Raw genomic sequence first — 26307 nt, forward strand, 5'->3', positions numbered from 1 at the left:
CGCTCTTAAACCCCTCTCCTCGCGCACCAGGAAACAAAGAGGGAAGAAGAAGTCTCTTGCCTCTTCGGCAGGTGCAGGCTTTCCCCCGAACTCCCTGCTGGCTAGTCGTGGTGCACTAACCCCTTCAGGCTATGTTCAAGCCGCCAACCCCAGTCCTCTCCCTGCTCTCTGACCGAAGCCTGAGCCTCAACTCCAGGCCCCGCCCGCCCCGGCGGGTGAGCAGACAAGCCTCTCGGGCTGGTGAGTGCCGGTCGTCACCGATCCTCTGTGCGGGAATCTCTCCGCTTTGCCCTCCGCACCCCTGTGGCTGCACTCTCCTCCGCGGCTCCGAAGCTTTCCCCCTCCGCCATCCGCAGTCTCCGCCCGCGAAGGGGCTTCTAGTGTATGGAAACCTTTCCTCCTTCACAGCTCCCTCCCACTGGTGCAGGTCCCATCCCTATCCTTTTGTCTCTGTTTATTCTCTTTTCTTTTGCCCTACCCAGGTACGTGGGGACTTTCTCGCCTTTTAGGAGGTCTGAGGTCTTCTGCCAGCATTCAGTAGGTGTTCTGTAGGAGTTGTTCCACGTGTAGATGTATTTCTGGTGTATCTGTGGGGAGGAAGGTGATCTCTGCGTCTTACTCTTCCGCCATCTTCCCGATCGTCACAACTTTCAAATATGCAGTACAGTACTATTAATGATAGTTGCCATGCTATACATTACAACCATTTGTTTACTTTTAATTTGTATGCATCTTTATATTTAAAGTGGGTTGCTTATAGAAAACATATAGTTGGGTTTTGTTCTTGTTCCACTCTGACAATCCATGTTTTTTAACTGGTACTTTTAGACTTGACATCAAAGTGATTATTAATATAGCTGGATTAATATCTACCATATTCACTATGGCTAGTATATATTTAACTTTATAAGAAACTGCCAAAATATTTCCTGAAGTGGCTGTACCATTTTGCATTTCCACCAGGCATGTATGAGTGTTCTAGTAACTCCACTAATGTGTACATAGTAGTAAATAATTGTGGTTTTAACTTAAATTTCCCTAATGACTATGACACTGAGGATCTTTTCCTGTGCTTATTTTCTATCGTTTTTCCCTTTTGTTGAAGTGTTTGTCCAAATCTTTTCCTTATTTTGTAGTGGATTGCCTGTTTTATTATTGTTGAATTTTGAGAGTTTTTTATATATTGTGGATGCAAAATTATTATCAGATATGTAATATCTGATAATGTTTTCCCCAATCTGTGGATTGCATTTTCATTTTCTTAGCAAAAGTTTTAAATTTTGCTGAAGTCTAATTTATCATTTTTTAAATGGGTTGTGCTTTGGTGTCGTGTCTTGTCTAAGAACTCTTTGCCCAACCCCAGATCCCAAGGTCACAGTGGCTTTGTCCTATACTTTTTCCTAAAAGATTTTTAGTTTTATGTTTTACATTTAGGTCTAGGATCCATTTTGAGTTAATTTCTGTATAAAGTGAGAGGTATAGGTCGAGACTAATTTCTTTGCCTATAGATGCCCAGTTGTTCCAGTTGTTGAAAAGACTATTATTTAACCATTTAATTGCCTTTGCACCTTAGTTGAAAATCAATTGATCATATTTGTGCATGTGATTTCTGGACTCCCAATTCTGTCTCATTGATCAATGTAGTTATTCTTTTGCCAATACCGCAGTCTTTTTTTAAAATTAATTTTTATTGGAGTATAGTTGATTTACAATATTGTGTTAGCTTCTGCTGTACAGCAAAGTGAATCGGTTATACATATACATATATCCACTCTTTCTTAGATTCTATTCCCAGATAGGTCGTTACAGGGTATCGAGTAGAGTTCCCTGTGCTATACGGTAGGTTCTTTTTTTTTTTTTTGCAGTACACAGGCCTCTCGCTGTTGTGGCCTCTCCCGTTGCGGAGCACAGGCTCCGGATGCGCAGGCTCAGCGGCCATGGCTCACGGGCCCAGCCTCTCTGCGGCATGTGGGATATTCCCGGACCAGGGTATGAACCCGTGTCCCCTGCATCAGCAGGCGGACTCTCAACCACTGCGCCACCAGAGAAGCCCTACAGTAGGTTCTTATTAGTTATCTATTTTATATATATTTGTGCGTATATGTTAATCCCAATCTCCCAATTTATCCCTCTCCCCCTTTCCCCCTTGAATACCACATTGTCTTGATATACTTAGACACACTGTGGTGTTAAAGTAAGCATGGTAATCAGGTCGTGTGGGTCTTACAAAATTGTTTATTTGTATGTTTATTTAAGTATCTACATGTCCATTGGTCCACTCCCACTCAACTCTTATGTAGTTGTATAGAAATAGTGTTTAATGTGGGATGCAGGTGCTTCTTAACATGATGTGGGGTGAGGATGTGAAAAATAAAAGCAGAGGGGCTGGCAGCATCTTAAAATACCCAGTCTCCCACCAGTCCCTCCCTCTGGGTGCAAAGCAGCCCCTTCTACACCAGAGGGCGCACCAAGCAGGCACTTAAGCTAGCTCTGCCAGGATCCCGTCTTCCCAGTTTGGTCCCAAGCTGGTCTCCCAGATTCACCTCTCCCTGCTCTCATAGCCTTGGTTTTCTGGCCCCTATATTTGGAATAATGACGCCTCCCACGCAGGTGTGAGGCAACGTCCTACCAAAGGTACTAAGGATTCCAGGGGCAGATGGTAGTCCTTAGGGAGGAGGGAGTCTGGAAGTTTCCTCTTGTCTGAGGGACCTTCCGAAAAGAGCAGCCGTAGTGAGACCCATTTTGTTGCCTTCTTGACTTCCCTCAAAGGACAAAGGCTGGGGCAGAGATGGAGGAGTGGCGGGAGTGGGAGGGGCATTAAGGGAATGAACAGAGATCTCTGCATTTTGACACGGGACTGCTCCTGTGGGGGTTGAGTGAAGACAAAATAAGGGAGGTTTTTATGGAAGGCTGCGTCTTGGACTCAATGACAAAAGGCTGGTAGGGTTTGTTTTTTAATTAAAAATTAAATAACTTTTTCCTAATTATAAAATTAAAATACTCAATATGGAAAATTTAGCAACTACAGGAAAGACAACAACAACAACAAAAGGTGGGGAGAATAGTATGTTTCTTAGATCTCTCATCATCCAGAGAAATCCACCGTTAGTAGGTTGGTATGTGTTTTTTTTATATCTTATGTGCATATTTATAAAATTGTATCCCACCAAACTTCTTTGAAACCTGCCTTTTGCAGGGTCCATCTTTCCATGCCACTCCGTGTTCTTCTACTGTATCATTCTTCATGTCCATTTCACATTCCATTGAATAAATGTGCCAGAGTTTATTTAATCAATCCCTTATATGCATGTAAATTATTTCCAGATTTTTATTCTTGTAAAAATGCTGTAACAATCAACTTTGGAGCTAAATTTCATAAAATATTCTTATTTATTTCCTTAGGGGGAATGGGCATGAGCACAATCTAGGATCATGTTAATCTAATTTTAATCTAATGGGATACCATTTTTTATTCTTTCTGGCAGTGGGATTGTAGAGTCAGAGAGTAAATGCATATGTAATTTTGCTAAGTATAAGTAATCTACCATTTTTCATCCCCCCCAGCCATGTGTAAGAGTTCTTGTTTCTCCCAGCCTTACCAGCTGGCTATGCTATCAAATTTCTGGATGACTAGACACAGGGGGACACAGAGCAACATAAACAACAGAAAACAGAAACAGACCCAGAGGCTCACACATAGGAGGAACAAATGGGAAGAGAAATGCCAGCTTAATATGGGGAGACACTTTCTGACAGTGGGAGCTGTCTAATGATAGCAGGGGCTTCTCGGGAAGTGATGGGCTCCCTGTCACTGCAAGTGTTTAAGGAGAGACCAGATGGCCATTCAGCAGAATGTGGTACAGGAGGCTTCAGCAACTTGGCATCTGGATCAAGGACCTTTAACGCCTGGAGAAAAATCACACAACTGTATTGATTGATTGCCTCAATTTAAATCCATGAGCTTTAATTAAGCCTTTATTGCTGCCAGGAAATTGTATGTCCTTAGTCCATTCACTCTCCCATTTACTTCTAGATCATTATTCACACCTTCTCCTCAAAACCTTGACACTTCCTCCACTGTCCTTATTCTCAGCCCCTGACTGTGCTTCTTACTTTCCTGATCAAATGACATCGATCAGAAGAGAGCCTCCCCAGACTCCACCAGAACACCTGTACACCACTGGTCTCTGCTCCCAGGCCCTCGTCTCCCGCTAGACTCCATAGGTGAACTTTCCGTGCTCCAAGCTAGAGCCATTTCTTCCACGTATGTACTGGGCCCCATCCCCTTTTCACTACTCAGGGCATTGCTCCAACTCTTCTCTACTATCCCCACCCTCATCTCCTCCTACTTCCCCTCCCTTCTTCTCACCCCTCCACTGTCACTAGTCTCCTTACTTTTATTCCAAAACACCAGGCACACTCTTGCCTTAGAGCCTTTGCTTTGACTGTTTCCTTTTTCGGAAAGCTCTTCTCACAGATAACCATCTGCATAACACATAACTACTTTACCTCTATTTACATGGACTGAATTAAAAGACCAGTCTAACTACAGGCTCTTTACAAGAGGTATCTAAAACATAAGAATACAGAAAGGGCCAAAGTAAAAGAATGAACAATTTTCCATGCAAACAGTAGCCAAAATAATGGTAGTGTAGCTATATTAATTTTGAATAAAACTGACTTTAAGGCAAAAAGCATCACTGAGATAAGGAAGGTCACCTTATAGTAGCAAAATTTTAAAATTTCCAACAGGATGTAATAATTCTAAATGTATATGCACCTAATAACAGCCTCAAAGTAATATAAAGCCTAAATCCACAATTCTGGTGGGACATTTTAACACACCTCTCTTATTAACTATCTCCTAGCATGAGATAGTCTATTTATATCTCTTTAGTAGACTGTGAGCATCCCAAGGTCACAGATTGCCTTGATCATTTATATTCTGAGCGATGTGCACAGGACTGGCCTTTATTCATTTTTTACTGGACTAAACTTCCTTCAGCATTGGTGAGGTTACTGTCTTCTGAAGTAGCACATTCTTTCTGTGAGAGCATTCCCAGTGCTCTCACTCTTAGAAGGGTCTTAGTCTTCTGGATTAAAACCTGTCCTCTCCACTCTCCCAGCTTTCCTAATATGGTTAGGCATGTATGGGTTTTGGAGGATTTCCCTCCAGGAATGGGTGTGTCTGAGACCAGATCTTTTAAACCATAGGTGGGTATTAATTGCAAGGAATTTAAAATAGATCATTTTTTTCTTTCCTACAGTCCTGGCTGGGCATGGTTTCTATTAGAAGACTCCTTCCTGGGCAATTACCCATCCATCCTCAGTAATGTATCTGGGAGTTGGCATTAAGGCTTTTCAGTTATTCAGATTGTCAGAATTTTTTTCTCCTGGTGAAACTTCTGGAAGCTCTCATGGCCGCTGTTGCAGTGTGCTCAGGGGCAAAGCTAAAGCTCTTGCCTTTGTCTTTGGCAGGCCCTTAGGCCAGGGCTGTAAATCTGAGCCCATCGAGATCATTATAACAATTCACTGACTTTCTTGAGAGTTGTAGCACTTTTATAGAGATTTAAATGCGTGGGAGGCTGTGGGAATTGAAAGAGTTTGTAGGTCTTGGCTTTTCTCTGGGTTCCAGTTACTATCCATTTGTACTGTACACCCTCCCCCATAGCTTCTCCATCCTTCTCTGCTCTGCTCTGTATCCAGAGGAGCTGGTCCTCGGATCACATCCCCCGGGTTATCTGGTTGGGTTTTGCCAGTGGAGGTACTGGCTGGAGGTCAAATGGAGGAGCAGAGAGAGGTTAGAGAAGTTCTTTCCCACTTTGGTGCCATGGTTCTGAGACGACCTCTTCCATGGTTCCACCAGAGCACCCGTAAGCCACTTCCCCCCTTGCCCCTAGACTTAGAGGTGGTAGCATCTTCCCACAGTTGTCAGTACCTGGGTGCCTCAAACCAGTTGTTATTCTCTTATCCTTGACCATAAATAGCCTTTCAGGTCTCCAAGCCCCACCTAAGTGGACTTCTTTTCCTGCTGGGACATGACTGGGAAACAAAAATATACAGAATATGCATTCTGCCTGGAAGATGGCTCCTTTCTTTATGGGCTCAGAGTCCTTGTCAGATACACCTGAGAGGACTCTTGCACTAGGTCTCAGGTGACTCTCTGTGACTCAGAAAAGGAAAGACACTTCCTTAGGGTCACAGAGGTAAGAGAGAAGCCTCTGATTCTTATCCCCCGTGCTGTGCTCTTCCCACTAATAGCTGGGCTTCTCTCGGTGCTGCCTTCACCAAGGAGACATGGGGAGGGGGGAATACATTAGGACTTTTAGAATTGTAAGCAAAAGAAAAAAAACCTCAAGCCAGTTTAAGAGAAGTGAGAAAAATGTTGTTAGAGTGTAGGGGTGTCTTGTGAAACCTCCAGGACAGGGAAGCTGTTGGGCCTCACGAACCAGGGGTGCAAACACCCTTCATAGGGAAGATTCTTAGAAACCCAAGTCCTTTTCCTTTCAGTGGCTGGGTTTTCTGTCTGGCTCCCTTTATCTTCTTGGCCTCTGGTTCCTGGATGGTCTTGGCAACTTCTGTGCTCTGCCACAAGTGACAGCTACTTCCACCACCGTGCTCAGACCATTCCACAGAAGTTTGCTGAATATCTACTATGTGCCAGGCACTGCACTGGAAGGTAGGTCCTCCGTTGTTGTGGAGTGGGGCACTGGGGAGACAGATAATAGTCAAACAAATAAATAAACAAGGAAATTTCAGAGAGTGATAGTAGTATTAACAGGGGAATGACAGGGGAGGGGCTTTTTTAATTTGAGTGGTCAGGGAAGAGCTCTCTTAGGAATATGATGTGACCTGAGACCCTGGTGGCGAGAAGAATCAGGTAGAATTTTGTGAGCCAGAGAAAGGGTCTAGAACTTTTATTCTAAGTGCAATAATAAGAAGCTCTTGGGCTTCCCTGGTGGCACAGTTGTTAAGAATCCTCCTGCCAGGTACATATATGCACTACCAAATGTAAAACCGATAGCTAGTGGGAAGCAGCTGCATAGCACGGGGAGATCAGCTCGGTGCTTTGTGACCACCTAGAGGGGTGGGATAGGGAGGGTGGGAGGGAGGGAGGGAGACGCAAGAGGGAAGAGATATGGGGATATATGTATATGTATAGCTGATTCACTTTGTTTTAAAGCAGAAACTAACACCATTGTAAAGCAATTATACTCCAATAAAGATGTTAAAAAAAAAAAAAAGAATCCGCCTGCCAATGCAGGGGACACGGGTTGGAGCCCTGGTCTGGGTAGATCGCACACGCGGTGGAGTAACTAAGCCCGTGTGCCACAACTACTGAGCCTGCGCTCTAGAGCCCGTGCACCACAGCTACTGAAGCCCGCGCGCCTAGAGCCCGTGCTCCACATCAAGAGAAGCCACCGCAGTGAGGAGCCTGCACACAGCAATGAAGAGTAGCCCCCACTCACCGCAACTAGAGAAAGCCCGTGCGCAGCAATGAAGACCCAGTGCAACCAAAAATAAACTAAAGAAAAAAAAAAGCGGTTGAAGAGTTTTAGGTTGGAGGAGGATGTGATCTCACTCACATTGCTAAAGGATGAGTCTGGCAACTTTGTGGTTAAGGGGTTTTAGATGGTCAGGGTTTCTACATGGAGGCAGAGCAGACAGGACAGACTGACTGGTTGGATGTTGGGGGCAGGGGGCTGGTGAGGTAAGAGGAATAAAAATTGCCTCAGGTCTTTGTTTTGATCAGCTGGGAAGAAGTGGTGCCGTTTAATGACATGCCTTGATTTCAACCCACAGCCAGCTCCAGAGCCTCCCGTTCTCCAGGTGGGGAAAGGTCTTTCTTTACCAGGCTCACAGCTTCCGCAATGACTCCCAGTGCCCGCCCCGGACGCCTCTGTCCACAAGCCCCATTGCGTTCAGGAATCTGGGCCAGGTTCTACCGGGGCTGGGAGGGAAGTCCTTCAGGGCAGCACCCCGCGGAGTGAGGTGATGTCCCAGCTGTTTCCCCTCTCACGATAGATGGTAAGCTCTCTGCAATCCCTGCCTTGGAACACTTCCTAGACGCGGGGTCAGCCCGTGTCCCCAGACTCTGATCTGGAGTCACTAAGTCTGGCTTGTGTGATTGCTCTCACGGACTCCTTGTAAAATGTGTGTTTTTCAACTCTAGTCTGGCTACGATTGTCATTCCTAATCTGCTCCTTCTACTTCCCAGGGGAGCCGGGCTGTTCCTTCTTTGACTCCTCAAGCCCCTACCCCCATTTCTGCCCCTTTATTTGCCACAAGTCACCTGGCCTCCCACTGCAGAAAAGGCCCCTGCCCTGCCCCTCCCCCAGCCTATCTGAGCTAGCACCTGGCCTTCCCTCTCAGCAGCAGGTGCACCTCTGCACTTGTGTTCTTGCACTGCACGCTGGGAAACTCGTGGACCTACGCTCAGACAGACGTGGGTCTGAATCTTTGATCTTCCACTCACTGGCTGTGTGATCTCAGGAGAGCTACTTAACCTCTCTTGCCCTCGTTCCTCACCTCTAAAGAGGGGATAGTAATAACTACATCACTGGATCGTGGTGAGACACAAACAAGGTAAATCATAGAAAGTGCTTAGTACAGCAGGTCTGTATACAGGAAGAAGTCAGTGACTGACTTCTTATGTAATAATAGTAGTTTTTTTTTAATTTATTTATGGCTGCGTTGGGTTTTCGTTGCTGCACGCGGGCTTTCTCTAGTTGCTGCGAGCAGGGGCTACTCTTGGTTGTGGTGCGCGGGCTTCTCATTATGGTGGCTTCCCTTGTTGTGGAGCATGGGCTCTAGGTGCGCAGGCTTCAGTAGTTGTGGCGCACGGGCTTAGTTGCTCCGCAGCATGTGGGATCTTCCCGGACCAGGGCTCGAACCCATGTCCTCTACACTGGCAGGCGGATTCTTAACCACTGCGCCACCAGGGAAGCCCATAGTATGTTTTTTATTATTATTATTTTGCTCCTTTTCCCAAGACCTCACTTCTTCAGTTACCCTTGAAGCTCATCTTTCTCCCTGAACCCGGGGAGCACAAGAAGCAGAGGAAACAGTAGATTCATGCTGGAGAAGCCAAAGTGGTTTCTAGAGACAGGCCCTTAGCAGGCTTCCTTCCAGAAGGACACCTGATGCTGTCCTCAGGCTGTCCAGAACAATCCCCTGAGATCCAAAGGGCCAAGGAATGTCCACTAAGTCACTCCCTTAATTAGGCACCAAAACAGTGACAGAAGTAGCATTTTTCTGCCGTGTCTCTGCTGAGACTGTCCTGCTGTTTTTGGAAAGGGGTTACCCCTTAGACTTTGGAAAGAGGGCCTCTGTCTTAGCTTGGGATGCAGGGCCACAGCTTGGATGCCTGAGATTGCCCAGGAGTGTGGGGACAAGGATGCTAGCCAGGGAGGAGTGTGGCTGGCCACACAGTTGGCACCCTGATCGCTTTTCCTCCCTCGACTCAACAGCGTTTGAATTCATTGTTAGAGAGGCAGAAGCTACAGCCCCTCCTGCTAGGATGGTGGTCCTCAGAGTGTAACGGGTATACTAATCACCTGGAAGGCTTGTTAAAACACAGCTTGCTGGACCCTAGCCCCAGAACTTCTGATTCAGTAGTTGTTGGAGGAGGTCTGAGACTTTGCCTTTCCTATACGATGCCAGGAATTGCTGACGCTGCTGGTCTAGGACCACTCTTGGAAAACCACCACCCTGGAGAACTGCATATTTGCACACTCTCCTTTTGCATCCTGTCTGAGGGTGGGAAATAGGGGAAAGACAAAGGGGCAGGAATCTCGGGCTCTTATTTTCACTAACTTACTCTGTGGCTATGTTTCTCAAGATGATTTTGCTTGTAAGTAATGGGAAATAACTTGTTACTTTAAGTAAGGGAATTTGCTGGGAGGAAAGTCAACTCTTCTCTGAATTTAATGAAGAGTTGAACAGTGAAGGCTTGGGATGGGCAGGGTAGTCCTAGGGCCATCAGCAGCTGGAGTTCATGTGCTGAGGGCACTGCTGGCCAGGGCACTCCAGTCAGGTGATCTGGCCACTAATAACCTCTAGTCGAACTTATTAAAATTCGAAATGCTGATGAAAGTCAATCTGATTGGCTCACAAGGGACGAGACCTTCCTGCCGTGCCTCTCTTAGCCAATGAGCCACAGCTGGTGTGTGGTGGAGAGGCTGCAGGAGAGGGTCAAGAAAAATACAGGGCTGCCTGCCAGCCCCCGCTGTCCTGAACTGAGCAGGCGTGATCCCACAAGGGGCCTACTACGGTGACCTCGACCAAGATTCTTTCCCTCCCTGGGCCTTAGTTTCCCTGTCAAATGAAGGGTTTGAGTTAGAACCTAATTACTAGATCAATTTTTTCTCAAAAAGCCCTGCATCATAATTGCTTGGGATGCTTGAAAATAGAGATGCACATGCCCCACAGTGGGCTGGGAAGTTGTCCACAACAGGCTTTCCAAAGCAAACCAAAGTGAAACAAAACAAAATGCCCTGATTTGTAGTATTTGCCCAATTTCTGTGGTGTAAATAAATACTTCCATTATGGCCAATTTCAAGTTACCAGCATGAAGTCACTGAACATGGATTGGGAAGAGAGAGGTACCCAGGCTTCAGCTCACCACCAACCCACTGAATCAGAACCTCTGAGGGAGGCCTTGGAACCTGCATTTCACTCCCCTCCCCGACCCAGTGATTCTGGTGGGTAACAAAATTTCAGAACCCCTGCTCCCAGAGACCGCTGAGGGCCTTTCTGGTCCTTACATCCTTCATCCTAGTTACATTACAGGTTTTCACACTGGTTCTGGGAGTTGAGGGAAATTTCCGCTTTTGAGAGCATTGTAGAGGAAGGCCTGGAGAGAGATAGATGGCCCGAGTGAGTCAATGGGGTGTCCACACCGGCCTATGGCCAGATTCCCCTCTCCCAGTCCTTCTTGAGTGGCCTATCCCACCATCACCCCTGGAGGCAAGACAGCATCTCCATGGGCATGTCTCAAGGCTGCAGGAGGGGACTGCAGGACTTAAGGTCACAGCCATGGGTACTGGATCCTTGCCCATCGCTCATATCTCTGGGTGGGCTGGCATTTCAGCTGCGATCGTCAGGACCTTCTGATCTGATATCTCAGTCCTCGGAAATGAGAGCCTGTCTGGTCATCAGCTATTTTTGTGCAGGTTCCTCATCTTGATAACCTTCTCTGAGTAGGTGGAGGACAGAGTGGAGGATGCTGTGTCTTACTTGAGATGGACTGAGGCAGAGAGAGCCATCACAAAGCCCAAGGGAGACGGACCAACAGAGGGCAGGGCCAGCGCAGAAGCTGGGGAGATGGCAGCTGGGGAAAGGAAAGTACAGACTACTGACAGGAATGGAAATTCTTTCTTTAGGGGCCTTTCAGAAGAAATCATTTGCCCTCTAAAGTTAGGCGGCACCTTAGTTTTGAGCTGGAATGACCTCTGACTTTCTCTTATTCTATAAAGCAGTGGTTCTCAGAGCGTGACGCCCACAGACCAGTACCATCCACATCAGCTGGGAACCTTTTAGAAATGCAGATTCTTGGGCTCTGAACGCCTCCTCCCCTTAGAGCCATTGCCTGGCTGCATGATTCCAGGTTAAATTGTGCACGCCTCTCTGGAAAAACCCCTTTCCAAAGTAGATGCCCCACAAGGTTGCCATGCTGAGCTGTTCTGAGACCACAGAATGGATGGGCTTGTGAGCAGGAGCCGTTGAGGAGTTCTGGGAGGGGAACGGGGTAGGAAATGACGGGAGACAATGGGGATCACACTGGCCATGGCAGGCCTTCTTGAGCACTCTACTGGGGCTGCTGGGAATGAGCACCAGTGCCAGCACAGCCCCTGCTTGGAGATGTCGAACTTAGCATGGAAATTTCCAGCAGTGGACAAGTTCCTGGACTGCTAAATTCTTCTCTTCTCTTCTTTTGCCGTCCTGCTCTCCCAACTCCCAGGGCTCTGGACTTTGCGACTTGTCCTATATCATAGCCCTGCCCCTCCTGTGCCCACCCTCCTCCCACCAAAGTCTTGCCACTTCTCTGCAAGACTGGAGCTGGCACCAGCTCCCTCGGGCAGCCCATGCTCTGTTCTGCCCGAGGCCTGGGCTCTGGTGCCATGCCTTGTCCTGTGGGTCCTGTGCAGCCTCATCTGGGCTGGGGACCAGGAGCCCTCCTTGGCCAGCTCCTGACAGTGCCAGAGTCTTTGAGGTGCTACCTGCATGAGGTTCATTTATGATCCCTTCAGAAGAGAGCACCTGAGACTTCTTCCGGTGACCATGTGCGGTGTGCTGGGCAAACTAGATTTGGAGCTGAGGCTGTGGGTTGACTGTAGTTCAGGCTGGCTGACTGAACTGTAAACCTGAAATCTGCCCTACATTTAGGTCTAACTTGTCCTTCCTGAAGTGACTCCTGAAGTTGGTGGAGCTGGGATGGGCCAAAAGGGAGGGAAGAAGAACACGGCGTCAGGCTAGAGGGGACCTTTGCCTGTTGCAGCTCTGAACCATTTCTGTGGCTTCTCCTTTGGTAGAAGGACCTATTTGTGGTTGTGTCCCTGAGAGTCTGCATGTATCTGTTTACCTGTATGTCTCCCTTTTCACTCATGAGGGCTCCCACACATATCTATATAGAGTCTCCTTTCATCTCACAAGCTGTGAGGCCACAGGCATATGATTTAAACCATCTGGCCTCCATTCTCCTTGTCTGTATAATGGGAATAAAAATAACTTCTACAAAATGTTACCATGGTGGCAAAATGAAACAATGCACATAAGGCCCTGAGCATGGTTCCTGGTGCTCACGTGTTAGGCTATTATTACTAATGCAAGTTATTACTCCCTGTGCCTCAGTTTCCCCATGTGTAAATTAGGGATAATAGCTAACGTCCACGAACCTAGTGTAATCGTGAGGATTAGGGAAGTTGATAACTACAAAAAGCTTAGCACCATGCAATAAATGCTAGTGATTATAATACTTATTATCCTTCTGGGTATGTGTCTGGGTGAGACTCTCTGAGTTTGTGAATGACTCTGGGCATGTCTGTCTGCTGAGTGTGTATGTATGTATGTGTTTATATGGCCAAGCAGGCCTCCTGTCTCTGGGTGGAGTTTGCAGTTGGCCCATGCCTGGACTCCCTGAGGCAGCCAGGGCCGGCGCCGGGGATGGAATTTCCATTAAGAATTAAGCAGGACAGCACTGGGAAGCCAGGCTGGTGGAGGGGAGGAGGCTGAGGGGGATGATGCTCCAATTCTGAGCTCCCCCCGCAGCCTCAGTTCTGAGCTGCCTTGGAGAAGGCCTCTGCCACCTTTGCCTGGAGTCTCAGGCCTGCGGGGGCCATGGCCCAGAAGGATGGGCAAGGAGAGAGGAGTTGCCTGCCAGGGCCCCTGTAAGGAGACTTGGAGTTGCTGCAGCGAAGACTGGAGCCATGAGAAGGCCCCCTGGGAATGGAGAGACGGCCAGCGAGGGTATAAGAGGCTGGGGCCTATGGGGCCGACATGAGCCCAGGAGGCTGTGCTGTGCTGTATGTATCTGGGAACGTGGATGTGTATGTGTGTGTGTGTGTGTGTGTGTGTGTGTTTGGGAATGCAGGTGGGGGACATACATACCAAGTGTCCCAAAGGGAACATCTAAAAAACCAAGTCTGTTCCTCTCTTACCTGAAACTCGGACCCAGAGTTTGTACCTGGGAATGAAATATTTCTGAGGTTTTTTGCTAATATTTATCCTGTTCATGATCTAAGCCTCATTCCATTTCTAGCATACTAAAAACTATCTTAGCTGTTCAGGTGCTTTTACATTCCTGAGCTCATCTCATACTTTCAACAACATATGAGCTAGGCAGAGATTATTATGATCCCCATTGTAAATATGGGAAAACTGAGCCTCAGAGAGTTTAAGCGACTTGTCCAAGGACGCATAACTAGAATGTAGTAGAGGCAGTGTGCAAGGTTAGGTTTCTTTGAGGATAAAGTCCAGGCTCTTTTTTTTTTTTTTTTTTTTTTTGCGGTACGCGGGCCTCTCACTGTTGTGGCCTCTCCCGTTGCAGAGCACAGGCTCCACAGGCTCAGCTGCCATGGCTCACGGGCCCAGCCGCTCCACGGCATGTGGGATCTTCCTGGACCGGGGCACGAACCCGTGTCCCCTGCATTGGCACGCGGACTCTCAACCACTGCACCACCAGGGAAGCCCCCCCCTTTTTTTTTTTTCTTTTCTTTTACACTACCTGATCTACCAGAAATGGACTCAAAGATTCAGGAAACTGCCCATTTGAGGAAGGCTGTGGCTTCAGTGTTAATGCATAGCCAGGTGAATGGCTGGGCCTTCAAGCTCTGTCCCCGGGGCCTGAGACAGCCTTTGCTGAGATAGGAACTGAAGCCCCTCTCAAGGATCTGGGGAGTAGAATCAGGGTGTCTCCAATGGATGGAGGCTGCAGTCAAAGCTGGCTTGTCTGAGGAGGATGACTTGGGCATCTACAGAGTCTGGGGTCCCCAGAGAGCTGAGGCAGTTGAGTTAATGTCAGGAGCTGCAATGTGTCCAGGGCCAGGGATCAATCATCATTTTTAGCCAGGGCCTGAAAAAGGGAACACGGGTATTAGCGTCAAGGAAGAGAGGCTGAGATGGGACCTTGGAGTGATCATTGTGTCTTGAAGACAGAACCGGTTTTTCTGTCCCTGAACACAAAGTGTGAGCATATTGACATACAATAGTTGCACACGAGGGATTTAGGTTAGATGCCAAGGAGAACTTCCTGCCAATGAGCAGGTTCAAATTTGGAAACAGTGCCCAAGGGAGGCTAGGGTCTGCCCTTCCTTGGTGGCCCCAGAGTAGGTAGAGGAACTCCAGGCCCCTGGGGGGGAATGATTCATGGCAGGGTGGAGGGGGTTGGATGGAATGCGACGTTCCTGAGCTTTGGGGTAGGAATCAGCCTTCTTCTCTAGACTTAGCCATCTGACACTAAGTGCAGAGCGGAAGTTTGATGTGCCCCAAGTTAAAACGAGTGTCTGCAACCATCCTCTGTCCTTTCTGGTAGGTTAGCGATCTTATGTGAGCGACTTAGGTTCCAAAGGGAAGCACCTGAGGGTCAATAAACCAAGTGGCATTCCAGGCGTTTGGGGGCTGCTCAAAGTTCAGCGCTCCCTCCGCAGAGCGTGTGAACCGCACCCAAACCCCTCCTTGTTTTGTTTCAGTTCCAACGCACTCCCTTTACTCTCCAGATGTTGGCATGTGAGGCACATGTGGGCACCAGGGTCGGGACGGCTCCGAGGGTCCGGGGTGCTTACCCGCCGTGACTCCCGCCCGGCCCCGTGCGAGCCAGGTCTCTAATTAGACCTGACCGCGTCCCCATTCCAGGGCTCCCCACAGCCGAGAGCACAAAGTTTGCACTGCCAGGGGCACCAAAAGAGCCTCGCAGCCCGGCTGAGACTGCAGGCAGCGGTGGCTGACGCGGGGCAGAGGTTTGGCAGCGAGCGGACTGTTGCCGGAGGTCCTGCGGCGGCGGGCGGGAGCGGCGGGCGGGGGCAGAGCGGGGTGGGGCGCGGGCAGCCGGCGGCCCTCGGGCTGGGCCACCGAGCAGGTCACTTGCTCGCAGCCTCTGCAGCCCCAGCTGTGCCTGCCGCCGCTGGCCTGGCCGCTGCATGCAGCCGCGCACAGGCGCTCTCACTCGCTCGGAGTAAGTAGGCGGCGCTCCTCAGGCTGGATTCGGTGCCCAGCCCGGTCCGGGACAGAGCATGCTTGTGACTATTTAGATAGTAGGTATAAGTGTATCAGTGTGAGTGCTTGTGAGTGGGAGCGAGCGCCAGTGGGAGGACGTGTGTCTGGGCTGGTATGTGAGCATAGGGAACTTTCTAGCATATGTCCCAGGGTGTGAGTGTGTCAGTGTGTGTGGGAACTTCTGTGTAGGTGGGCCTGGAGTGCGCCCATAGGTGGCACGTGTGTCTGTGTGGCCCTTGCTGCCCCGTGTCTGTACGCTGGGTATGCATTGGTGAGTGTGGTAGGCAGGCTCCATGGGGCTGAGCGGGTCGTGTGTCGATGGCTGCATGTGTGTGAGTGAGCAGATGAAGACAGAAGCTGGGGATAAGGAGTGTTATCTGAACTCAGACTTTCTAGGGTGACCCGACTTGTCCCCAGCTGGGATGTCTTCTCTGTGGGTCACTCGGCTTTGGTTTCTCAGGACTCTGATCGGGGCAGGAGTTCAGCGCCAACACTGGACTGAATGGGGGTCTGAGCCAGCCTGGCTGACTGGCCAGGGTTGGGGAGACAGCCCCACTGTCACTGCAGGAGGAGGTGGGAGGACCACTCAGCCATGCCCACCCACAAACACAGGGCACCTACACCCACACACTCACAGCTGCTCATGTGTGCACACCTTCCCGCCACCCACACCAGTCTTGCACATGTTGTATCTCAGGAGGGCCGTGTAAACACTCACCTGCTTTCAGTATGTACATCTGAGGACAGTGACACATATCCAACAGGTATCTCCGTGTGCAAAACGCATATGCACAAACACCCCTGGCTTGACCCACTCTCAGCCTTTTAGGCCCCCTTTTCGGTCCCCTTTAGCCTACATGCGGCACCTTGGACAAGTCTAAGAAACTGGCTTTAGTAGGAAATACCGTAAGCGGGGGGCTTTGGCTGGGGGGTCAGGGCAGATGTTGATACAGTGCCTTCAGAGTGTCCCATTTGATCTGGAGCTGAGGCTGCTCTTGGAGTAGTCTTGCCATTTTAGAAGTGAAAAGGACCGTCTGGCAAGGCAAGCAGGGCCAGTCTGGGATCTGAGGCAGAGCTCAGCACCTGTAATTTGCTCCACGCTCTGGTTTATTCTCTGGATTCCCCCTGCAGCAGAAAAGCAGTGAGCCTTCTGTGGGCTGGGCCCAGACAGTCATCTGACAGGCAGGAGAAGTGAGTTGAGCTGGGCTGGTTTCTTCTCTTTTTTGGTTTTAGTCAACCCTGTTTTGAGTCTCCCATCTGCAGGTGAGGCTGAAAGGGAGAGCCTTTGCTTTGCTCCTTTCCAGTGGTTATCTCTTTTTTGACAGAATCTTGTTCTCCCTGACCTCCTCCCCTTGGGGACTGGGGACACATGAAACAGTGCCCGGAAGAGTAGGTCCCCAAATATTAGCTGGCTGCTGCTGTTACGGCTTCTAGACCTCTCCCATCCTGACCATTCTCCTGTGGACAGGTCTCAATGAGGTGCCCTTACTAAATGTGCTTCCTCAGTTGGGAAGTTAGAAAGATGACACTGACTTTCTCTTTCTAAATGTTTATGGTTTGGTCTAAGGAGTGTCTGAGTTCTCACCCCACCAACTCCTCCAGTATGCAGGGGAGCAGATGGGCTTCATGCATTTCCTGAGGGGCTGCTGGAACCTACCTTTCCCTGGCCTGGTCCTCCACCTGACCCTTGGGGAGGATGGTTAAATAAGGGCAGGCTGTGGTCAGCTGGGCAGCCTTTTACAGAGTGAAGGTGGTAGGGAAGGAAGTCTCTGTGCCTTCCCTAGCCTTCTTATCTGTGGAGGCCCCCAGCCGTCTTAAGACTCAGGAAAAGACTCTGGAAAATGAGGTACCCACTGTGAATCCCAGGCTGGTTCCCCAGTTTTAGTTCATCAAATACATACACCTACCAATCGGAATTTCAGAGCAACAATTAGGACTCATAGAGCATCAAGACAACCCTATTAAGGTCACATAGTTCCAATTTAAAGAAGAGAAATCAGACAACCCCCAAAATGGTAATAATAACAACCACTATGTATTGAATCTATAATACATGCTTTATTTCATTTACTTTTCACAGCAACCTTATTAGGTTAATAGTCCCAGTTTTTCCCCTCTGACAAGGAAATTGAAGCTTAGAGTGCTCAAGGGATTTCTACAGGTCTGTGTGACTGCTGAGCTCATGACATCACCTGTGTGTTTACCTTCTTACTCTGGCTGCCAGGAAGCTCTTACTTAGTTCATCATATTGCTTCATCCTAGTAAACGTGTTCATTGGAACCATGGCTTTGAATTTTAATTTCTGCTTTAATAACTTTATATTATACCCATCTTTAGCTGTAAACTCCTACATCCTTCATAGAGAGAGATCAGAATAAATAAATGAACAAGGAGCAATTAAGCATTCTATTGGTCTCTGAGGATGAGAACCATGTTGCATGGATTTTTGGGGGCACATCTCCAATTTCAAATATTTCATCTGGTTTTCAAACCATATGTCTCAATTTTGGCTTCTGTATTTTGGGGCTCTGATTTGTGACCATGTCTTGGGGCTTTTCTTCCCCGCAGCTCTGGGAGAAAATGCCCATCTCTGTGCTGGCTCAGACAATGGGGATTGTTGTGAATGAATTGGGGCATTGATAAATGTCCCCTCCTCTGACTGCTTCAGCTGCCAGCTTCTCCCTGTCTCAAAAGCATGAGTGTCTGGGTGCCCGAAGGAGTTTGACCCCTGCCCTATGCCTGGCCCTGGCCCTATGGCCACCCCTTCCTCATGTGACCCCGCCTAGGCTCAGGGCTCTGCTGAGAGGTCTGTGTCTCTTGGACCTAAGCTCTGCCTCCCTCAGAGCAGACCATGTGGACCACATGGTCTGTGATCAGGGATGGCCCTTTGAAGCCGGAGCTCAGGATGAAGAGCATGGGCACACGTGAAGGGCCCTTCTGCCCCCTCCCCTGGATCTGTGAGGCCATAGGCTAGTGCTCAGTTTTTCCTTGTCCCCATGAGGGGCTCTCAAGTCTGCCATGTGGTCAGAAAGTCATTTGTCACCTCTTATCTGCAAGAGATGTGTGTCACCAGGGTCATCTGAATGCAGGACAGGGCTCTAGCCACACTGCAAAGTTGGCGAGACCCCTAACTAATTTACTCTAAGACTGATTCTTTTAACCTGCCCAAGGCTATTAGTATTTGGAAAGGGGAGGAGTGGGGGACAACGCTTAGCGCTAAAGATTACTTACAAGGACTCTCGTGGTGGGCTTTCAGGCATTGTGTTGAGATCTTGCTTCTCAGTATGCATTAAGTCACCCGATGCTGGCAGGTGTTTCCCATGTTCAAGATTAATCCTCCCAGAAGCACTTGGTTACAAAGGGGAGGAGGAAGCGTTGGCCTGAGGCCGCAGGAGATGCCTGGCACTGGGCGGTGTGCTGGTGGGTCGGTGCGGGTGACGGGTTTGTACCTTCCCAGGCAAATGCCACCTCAAGAAAAAGGTAAGACTAAGACTTGATTGCATCTCTGCTGAGGATTCTGGGTGTTCCCTGGACTTTAAGCTCAACCAGGTGAAAACAGGTTTAAAATCCAACAAGAGAGCACTGGGTGAGGCAGTCAGAACTTCTGTGGGGGAAGGCGTACTCACGCTTACTCACAGTTTTTAGTGTCTGCTAAGGGCCAACCCCCTTGTTAGGCTCTTTGCATCTTTTGTTTCAGGAAACCTCTGGAACAACGCTGGGAGACAGGCGCTGCTATTTTAAAGATAGGGAAACTGAAGCACAGCAAGGTTAAATGATTAGCCCAAGGTCAGAGCCAGCAACAATTTCACCCCAGGTCTGTCTGACGCTGGAGTCTGTGGTGAAGACTGTGGTCTGTGGTCCACTGACCACTCCCCAGTTCAAAGGCCCTGAAAGCAGGGAAGTCCAGGCCTTTGGGCCAGCTGGGGAAGAGCTGAGGGCTTTGCCTTCTCTGGCTCTAGGACCTGAATATCACTGGTCTTTCCAGCCTCAGATGGAGACGGCTGCTCTGTGGGAAGCAGGGGTGGGGTGGGGAAGACCTCCCAGGCCGGGCAGGGATACCCCTGCCAACCCCGCCCCCTCCCTGCCAACCACTCCCTTGGGGTGCGCTTCTGTGACTTCACTTCTTCCTTGGAGCAATCTCTGGGGACCGAGCCTACACCCAGACACTGTGATTCAGCCAGCCCAGTCCCCCCTCTTCCTGCTACATGGTGCCCTCAGTGCCAAGCTCTGGGGGAGTCCTGGATCCTCTGAGGATGTCTCTGGGCAGACCAGACCCTGTTCGGCGTGAGGCAGTGTCTAAGCGTCAGCAGTTTGGCTGGGTAATTGTGTATAGTGTTCACTTTCTGCTGGAGAAATGGAGGTTTTGTCTTACAAACCAAATATCCTGGGTTTGGAAACCATGTGAAATGCAGCCTGTTGTCTGGGCGTGTGGGCTGCCTTGTGGGTCTGTGTGTGGTGCTGGTTTAAAAGACATGGTCGAGGGACAGAACGATTGACTCAGGCCATATTGTTGCCTCTGATAGAGGGTCAGAGGTGGGCCGCATATACTGTCCATATGCAGAGAAAAGAGCACGGGCTTTGCCATCAGACAGATCTGGCTCGGAGCCTGTTTCCACGTCTGTAAAAAGGGGTTCCTTATGATGCAGTGGTGATGCTAGAACTGGAAAGTTTATTGAAGTGTAGTGTCCAGCACAGAACAGGTCAACTGTAAATGACATATTCTTCCTTCTTGTCCCACCTACCTTCTGGGAAAGAACACTGGGCTGATGGCAAGAGATCTGGATTCCAGCTCTAGCTCAGCCTCTGGGTACATTGTTTTCTCTTACCCTCTCTGGGCCTCACTTTCCTCATGCATAAAATTAGAAGAACTAATTTCCCTTATTCTTCTGTATTTTTTGAGGATCGTGAAAGAGACTGAAGTCAGGGAGCTCTCTTGGAGGATGCAGAAAGTTTAGTCACTATTATTCATGTATCCATGTTGCAGTATTAACCGAGATCCTGTCATGTGCTAGGGCCCGTGCAGAGCACTGGGCATACAGGTGTCGGGAATATCCCAGTCCTCAAGGCGAGACAGGATTGTGAGCAAACAATGACAAGCCTGTCTGTGGGACATGATCATGGCAGGTATTAGTGTATCAGAAGAGGAAGGGTCACCCCCAACTGGGGCAATCAGTGAGGCCTTACCAGAGGTGAAAATTCCTGGTCTGGATCTGGAAAGATAACAGGAAGATTCCTGGAGGATAAGAGGAGGGCTTTCTAGGCTGAGAGACCAGCACATGCTAAGGCACAGAAATGTTGCCTCATGGGTAAGCTTGGGGGACTTGAGGCAGCGAGGGTACTGGTCAGTAGTGATGAGAGAGAGATGGGAGACTTTACAAAGTGTTGTCGACAGGTGTCAGGCCTTGATGGCTGTGCTAAGGTGTTTTGATTTTTATCATGACAGTTGTGGGCAGCCCCTGAGGTATTTTAAGCAGGGGAGGGTCATGGTTGGATACGGGCTCACTTATTCATTCAGCAAACATAAAAACAAACAATTTTATGTCACCTTTAGTTTTCAAATTAATGAAAATTTGCAAGACTGATAAAAGAAATCCTTCTTTATCTGTATCCCTTAATTGATTACAAGACACTGCATTTACTTCATTTTTATTCATTCTTTCTCTCTCCAACAATATAAAAAATACATTATTTTTTATTTATGTATACTTCAATTATCTGTATAATTTATACTTTATTATAATTATATATTTATGGTTTTATCATGCATATGTATATATGAATACATACATGTATATGAATACATATAAAATATTCATATTTCTGATCAATTTAAGAGTAAATTGGAGACATGGTACCTCTTTGCCCGTAAATACTTAAGTGTGTATTTCCTTAAAAAAATGATATACTCTTACTACAATACAATTCTGTCCCAATAATGTCTCTATAGCTCTCCTGTCTCCCTTGCCCCATTCAGGGTCCAACCCACAGATGGCATTTTGTTATCATGTCTCCTGGGTCTTCTTTAATCCAGAGCAATTCCTCTGCTTTATCTTTCTTGACCTTTGTGTTTTGAATGGTATAGGCCAGTTACTATGTTGAATATCCCCCTCCATTTGGGTTTATCTGATGGTTCTACATGACTGGATCCAAGCTATGCATGTTGGGCAGTAGTAGCATGAAGTGAGGTTAGCATACCAGAGAGCACAGGCTGTGGGGATTGTCCCAGTGCTGGTGATGGAAGCTTTTGTCACTTGCTTGAGGTGATGTTCACCAGTTTCTCCTGTGAAATTACTGTTTTTCCCTTAGTAATCAATAAGTAATTTGTGGAGAGATACTTCGAGGTTTTGTAAACATCCTATTCCTCATCAAACGTTTAATCACTAATTTTATCATCATTGATACTTTTGAATCCATCATTGCTTCTATATTTATTAGTTGGCATTTTTCTGTAGGAAAGATCTCTCCCTTCTCCCTTTCTTTCTGTCTTTCTCTTTATCTCTCTCCTCCCTTCCTCCCTCCCTCCCTTCTTCCCTTCCTTCATTACTATGAACTCATAAATTCTTAATTAATTTATTCAATGGGTTTAATCAATTTGTATATTTTATTTTGATGTTCAAAATGTACAAGATTTGATCAGTGGGAGGTTCTCAGTCTGGCTCTTGTTTCTTTTGACTTTTCCCCATGATTCTCTGAGCATTTGGTTACTGTTGCTTTAGCAAGATGTTCCAGGCTCATTTTGTTCTTTCCTTGCCCCAGCCCTGGAATTAGTCATTTCTCCAAGGAGACCTGGATCCTTTTAGTGGAGAATGGTATTAGAAACCAAGACCTGGGGCTACATGTGCTCCCTGTTACTGGTGTGTCATTGCATTTATGCCCTCTTAGCAAACAGAGCTAGGGTATATACTTATATGTCCATATTCATTTCTACAATAAAAAATAAAACAAATTATTACAGGTTTTTAGAAAGAAAAACTCAAGTGATTGAGACAGAGAGTGAGGGGATAAGGTGGCTTAGATGGGTGGTGAGGGAGGGACTGTTTGAGGAGGCGATATTTAGAAAGACCTACAGTGTGGAATGGATGGATTGGAAGGAGAGAGAGCCTGGAGATTCTTTCAATTATCTAGGAAATAATTACAAGGACCTGAAATAAGACAGGCAAGAGAGGAAGTAGAATCAGGTAGCTGGTTGAATGCAGAAGGTGAGGGAGACGAAGGAGGGAGATAGACATCTCCAAGGCCTGTCAAGCTGAGTGTGTCCAAAACGGAATTTCTGCATTCTTGCTTGGCAGTGTCCTATTCATATGTGGTCCTCTCCAGGTATTTCAGATCTCATTGAATGGCTCCTTCATCTATACAGCTGCACAAGTCAGAGAGAGCTGGCAATCATCTTCAACACCTTTCTCTCTCAAAGCTCATATATAATTCCCCACCAAGTCTGTTGGTGTTGTCTTGAAAATCTCTCCCTAGTCCGTCACTTCTCTCTGTCTCTACCAGTCTCACTCTAGTTCAAGGAACCATTTTCATCTTATCGGACTACTGTGAGAACTTCCTAACTGGTCTACTTATACTCCCTCCAATTTGTTGTCACACAGCAGCCAAATGTATTTTAAAACACAACTCAGGGGCTTCCCTGGTGGTGTAGTGGTTAAGAATCCACCTGCCAATGCAGGGGACATGGGTTTGAGCCCCGGTCTGGGAAGATCCCACATGCCACGGAGCAGCTAATCCCGTGTGCCACAACTACTGAGTCTGCACTCTAGAGCCCGCGAGCCACAACTACTGAACCTGTGTGCCACAACTACTGAAGCCTGTTCACCTAGAGCCCGGGCTCTGCAACAAGAGAAGCCACCACAATGAGAAACCTGCGCACCTCAACGAAGAGTAGCCCCCGCTCGCCACAGCTAGAGAAAGCCCAAGTGCAGCAACAAAGACCCAACACAGCCAAAAATAAATAAAATATAATAAATTAATTTTTTAAAAGAAGCTCTTTTTTTAATTTATTATTTATTTATTTATTATTATTTTTTGCGGTATGCGGGCCTCTCACTGCTGTGGCCTCTCCCGCTGCGGAGCACAGGCTCCAGACGCGGCTCAGCGGCCATGGCTCACGGGCCCAGCCGCTCCGCGGCATGTGTGGGATCTTCCCGGAACAGGGCACGAACCCATGTCCCCTGCATCGGCAGGTGGACTCTCAACCACTGCACCAACAGGGAAGCCCTAAAAAAAGCTTTTATTAAAAAAAAAAACAAAAACACAACTCATGTCATTTCCCTCCTTAACAATACTTCAGTTGCTTCCTATTGATCTTAAGCTAAAGATCAACCTCTTTAATGAGCCTACAAAGTCTAATTTGTCTGACCCCTGCCTCCACTCCTACACCGTCTCACCCAGCTTCTTTCTTCACCCTCTCTCCTGGCCTTGTCTCAGTCCCTTGGGCTTGTCAGTTGGCAAGGCCACAGGCCTTTGCATTTGCTGTTCTTCTGCTTAGAACACTCTTCCTTCGTGTCTTCACCTACTGAATTCCTACTTATAGCTCAGCTCTCAGCTCAGCTGTCGCTTCCATGATTAGGTCAAATCTCATTTTACAGGGCTTTACAACACCATGTCCCCCTTCAAGGCTTTATCATAGTTGTGATTTTACATCTATTTACAATTTTTCATGATAATTAATGTTTACTTTTCCTATTTGATGATGAGTTTTGCTCATTACTTTATCCTAGTAGTTAGCATGTTACTGACACATGTCACAAATATTTGTTGAATGAATGAATGAAGTTTTATCAGCTGAGCAACCAGCTGGTGGTACCATTCAGTAGAATAAAAATTCTAGGGGAGAAGTAGATCTGGGGAGAAAGATAATTCACTTTAGGACATGTTACATTTGAGGTACCTCTCAACCACGTCTGCCCCCCCAAACATCTTACCGTCTTCTGGGCAAACAAATTAGACTGTCATTCAAGAGCTTTGAGGGGACTGGTGATAGGTGACAGCTAATTCCTGGGCAATTCTAAGGAGCTCCTGGAGAAGATAGCTAAATCACATGGCATCCCTGAGCTGTACCCCCCTTTCTGGTTTGTAGAGGATACAGGAGATCTGAGGGGCCTCCAGGTGGTTTGACCTGGCTCCCTAGCTGCTACAAAGGATTTAACAAACATTTATGAAGGCTCCTTGGAACTTGAGAGTTACTTGCATGATTCACATGGGTCAGGAATTGCCAACCTCCTCCCCACCCCTGAGACTGCACTAGATATAGGCCTAAAAGAGAATTCAGAGAGGGTCTTACTAAGCCCAGTGAGCTCTCCTTACAAAGATGCCAGTAGTCACTCCAGCTCACTCACTCCTGCATTCCTCACTCATTCGTTCAATATCTATTTCACCTTCACTCAGTCACTTACCCTCCCAACCACATGTATCCATCCACAAACAAGAGTTTATGTTGGATCTGTAGCAGGACTCAAGGCTGATGCGTCACCCTCCCTGCCCTCTCCTTCATCCCTCTTTCATATGGTCCTCACAGCCCAGGAGCCCAGATGAGGAGACATCAGGGTGGGGAGGTGTCACTTTACTGGTTGAAGGCCATGTGTGCTTGCAGGGTGTTATCAGGAAGAGAGGGAGATGCCACCACACCAACTGCTCCTCTTATTTCACCTCCTGCTTTTCTAGTGTCCCTTCCCCTCTTTCAATGGTGATGAGAGCTTAGGAATTAAGCTCCTTGATCAGATAGCTGGGCTCTGCAGAGATACTTGGGGCTCAGGCTTGGAAGGGAAAGAGAGACAACAGCTCCCCATGAGCCCCACCATGGAGAAGAGGACACTTTTTTTTTCTTCGTTTTCTACCAGGATTGCCCTTTTAACCCTGTGGAATTTGCAGAGAGGCTGGGGGGAGGGCAGGACAGTGGGATTTAAAATGTGGCATTTAGAAACCAGGCAGTAGACTAACCCTGACCCCGCCCCTCCAGAAACTGCTCTTTCAGTTCTCTGAGGTTTGTCATTTACAAAGAGCCCCACAGAATGTGCGCTGTCCATCTGCTGTGACATCAGACAGGGTTGGGGCTGAGCAGACATAGGACAATGGCAGCCACATCAGATAAGAGCATCTTGGAAAAGTGCCCGAAGTTGCCCAGGATCTAAGTTACAGACTCATTCACTCATTCCCTCTCTCACTCATTCATTCAGCAACGATCTACTTAGCACCTACTCTGTGCCAGGCATTGTTCTAGGCACTGAAGATATAGCAGTGAGCAAAACACACGCCCGAGTAGAATTGCTTTCTGATGTGGGAAGATAGTAAACAGGTTGATATATGCAAAGTGGTGATGAGTGCTGTGGAGAAATATAAAGTACGGTAAAGGGGTTCCAAGGGTAGGAGGGGACTTGTACATTTATACCAGGTCAAGAGGTTCTCTCTGATATGCAGATATTTAAACAGAGGCCAGGAGGCAGTGAAAGGGCAAGCTATGTGAAGACGGGGGTGGGGGGAGAGCAGTCAGCACTTCAGGATTCTGGGCGCCCTGTGGTCTGGGGGTTCGGAGTAAGCTTCTAGGGGGAGGCCACGTTTAAGCTGAATCTTGATGTGTGGGGACAGCAAGTCAGTCCT

General features: G+C 47.9%; 1 protein-coding gene across 2 annotated transcripts in view; it reads left to right on the forward strand.

Annotated features, from left to right (window-relative positions):
* Window positions 1-7776: 7776 nt before the first annotated feature.
* The window catches only part of INSC (INSC spindle orientation adaptor protein), a 137786-nt gene continuing 119255 nt past the window's right edge, over window positions 7777-26307 (forward strand). Inside the window, exon 1 of one of the 2 annotated variants that reach the window (XM_032640501.1) lies at window positions 7777-7830. In XM_032640501.1, the coding sequence (XP_032496392.1) occupies window positions 7777-7830 (54 nt within the window). Of the gene's footprint in view, window positions 7831-13387; window positions 13524-26307 lie in introns of those variants that run through there. The other variant, XM_032640500.1, reaches the window with a different exon arrangement.

The sequence above is a fragment of the Phocoena sinus genome, chromosome 8, assembly GCF_008692025.1.
Source record: "Phocoena sinus isolate mPhoSin1 chromosome 8, mPhoSin1.pri, whole genome shotgun sequence".
Lineage (NCBI taxonomy): Eukaryota > Metazoa > Chordata > Mammalia > Artiodactyla > Phocoenidae > Phocoena > Phocoena sinus.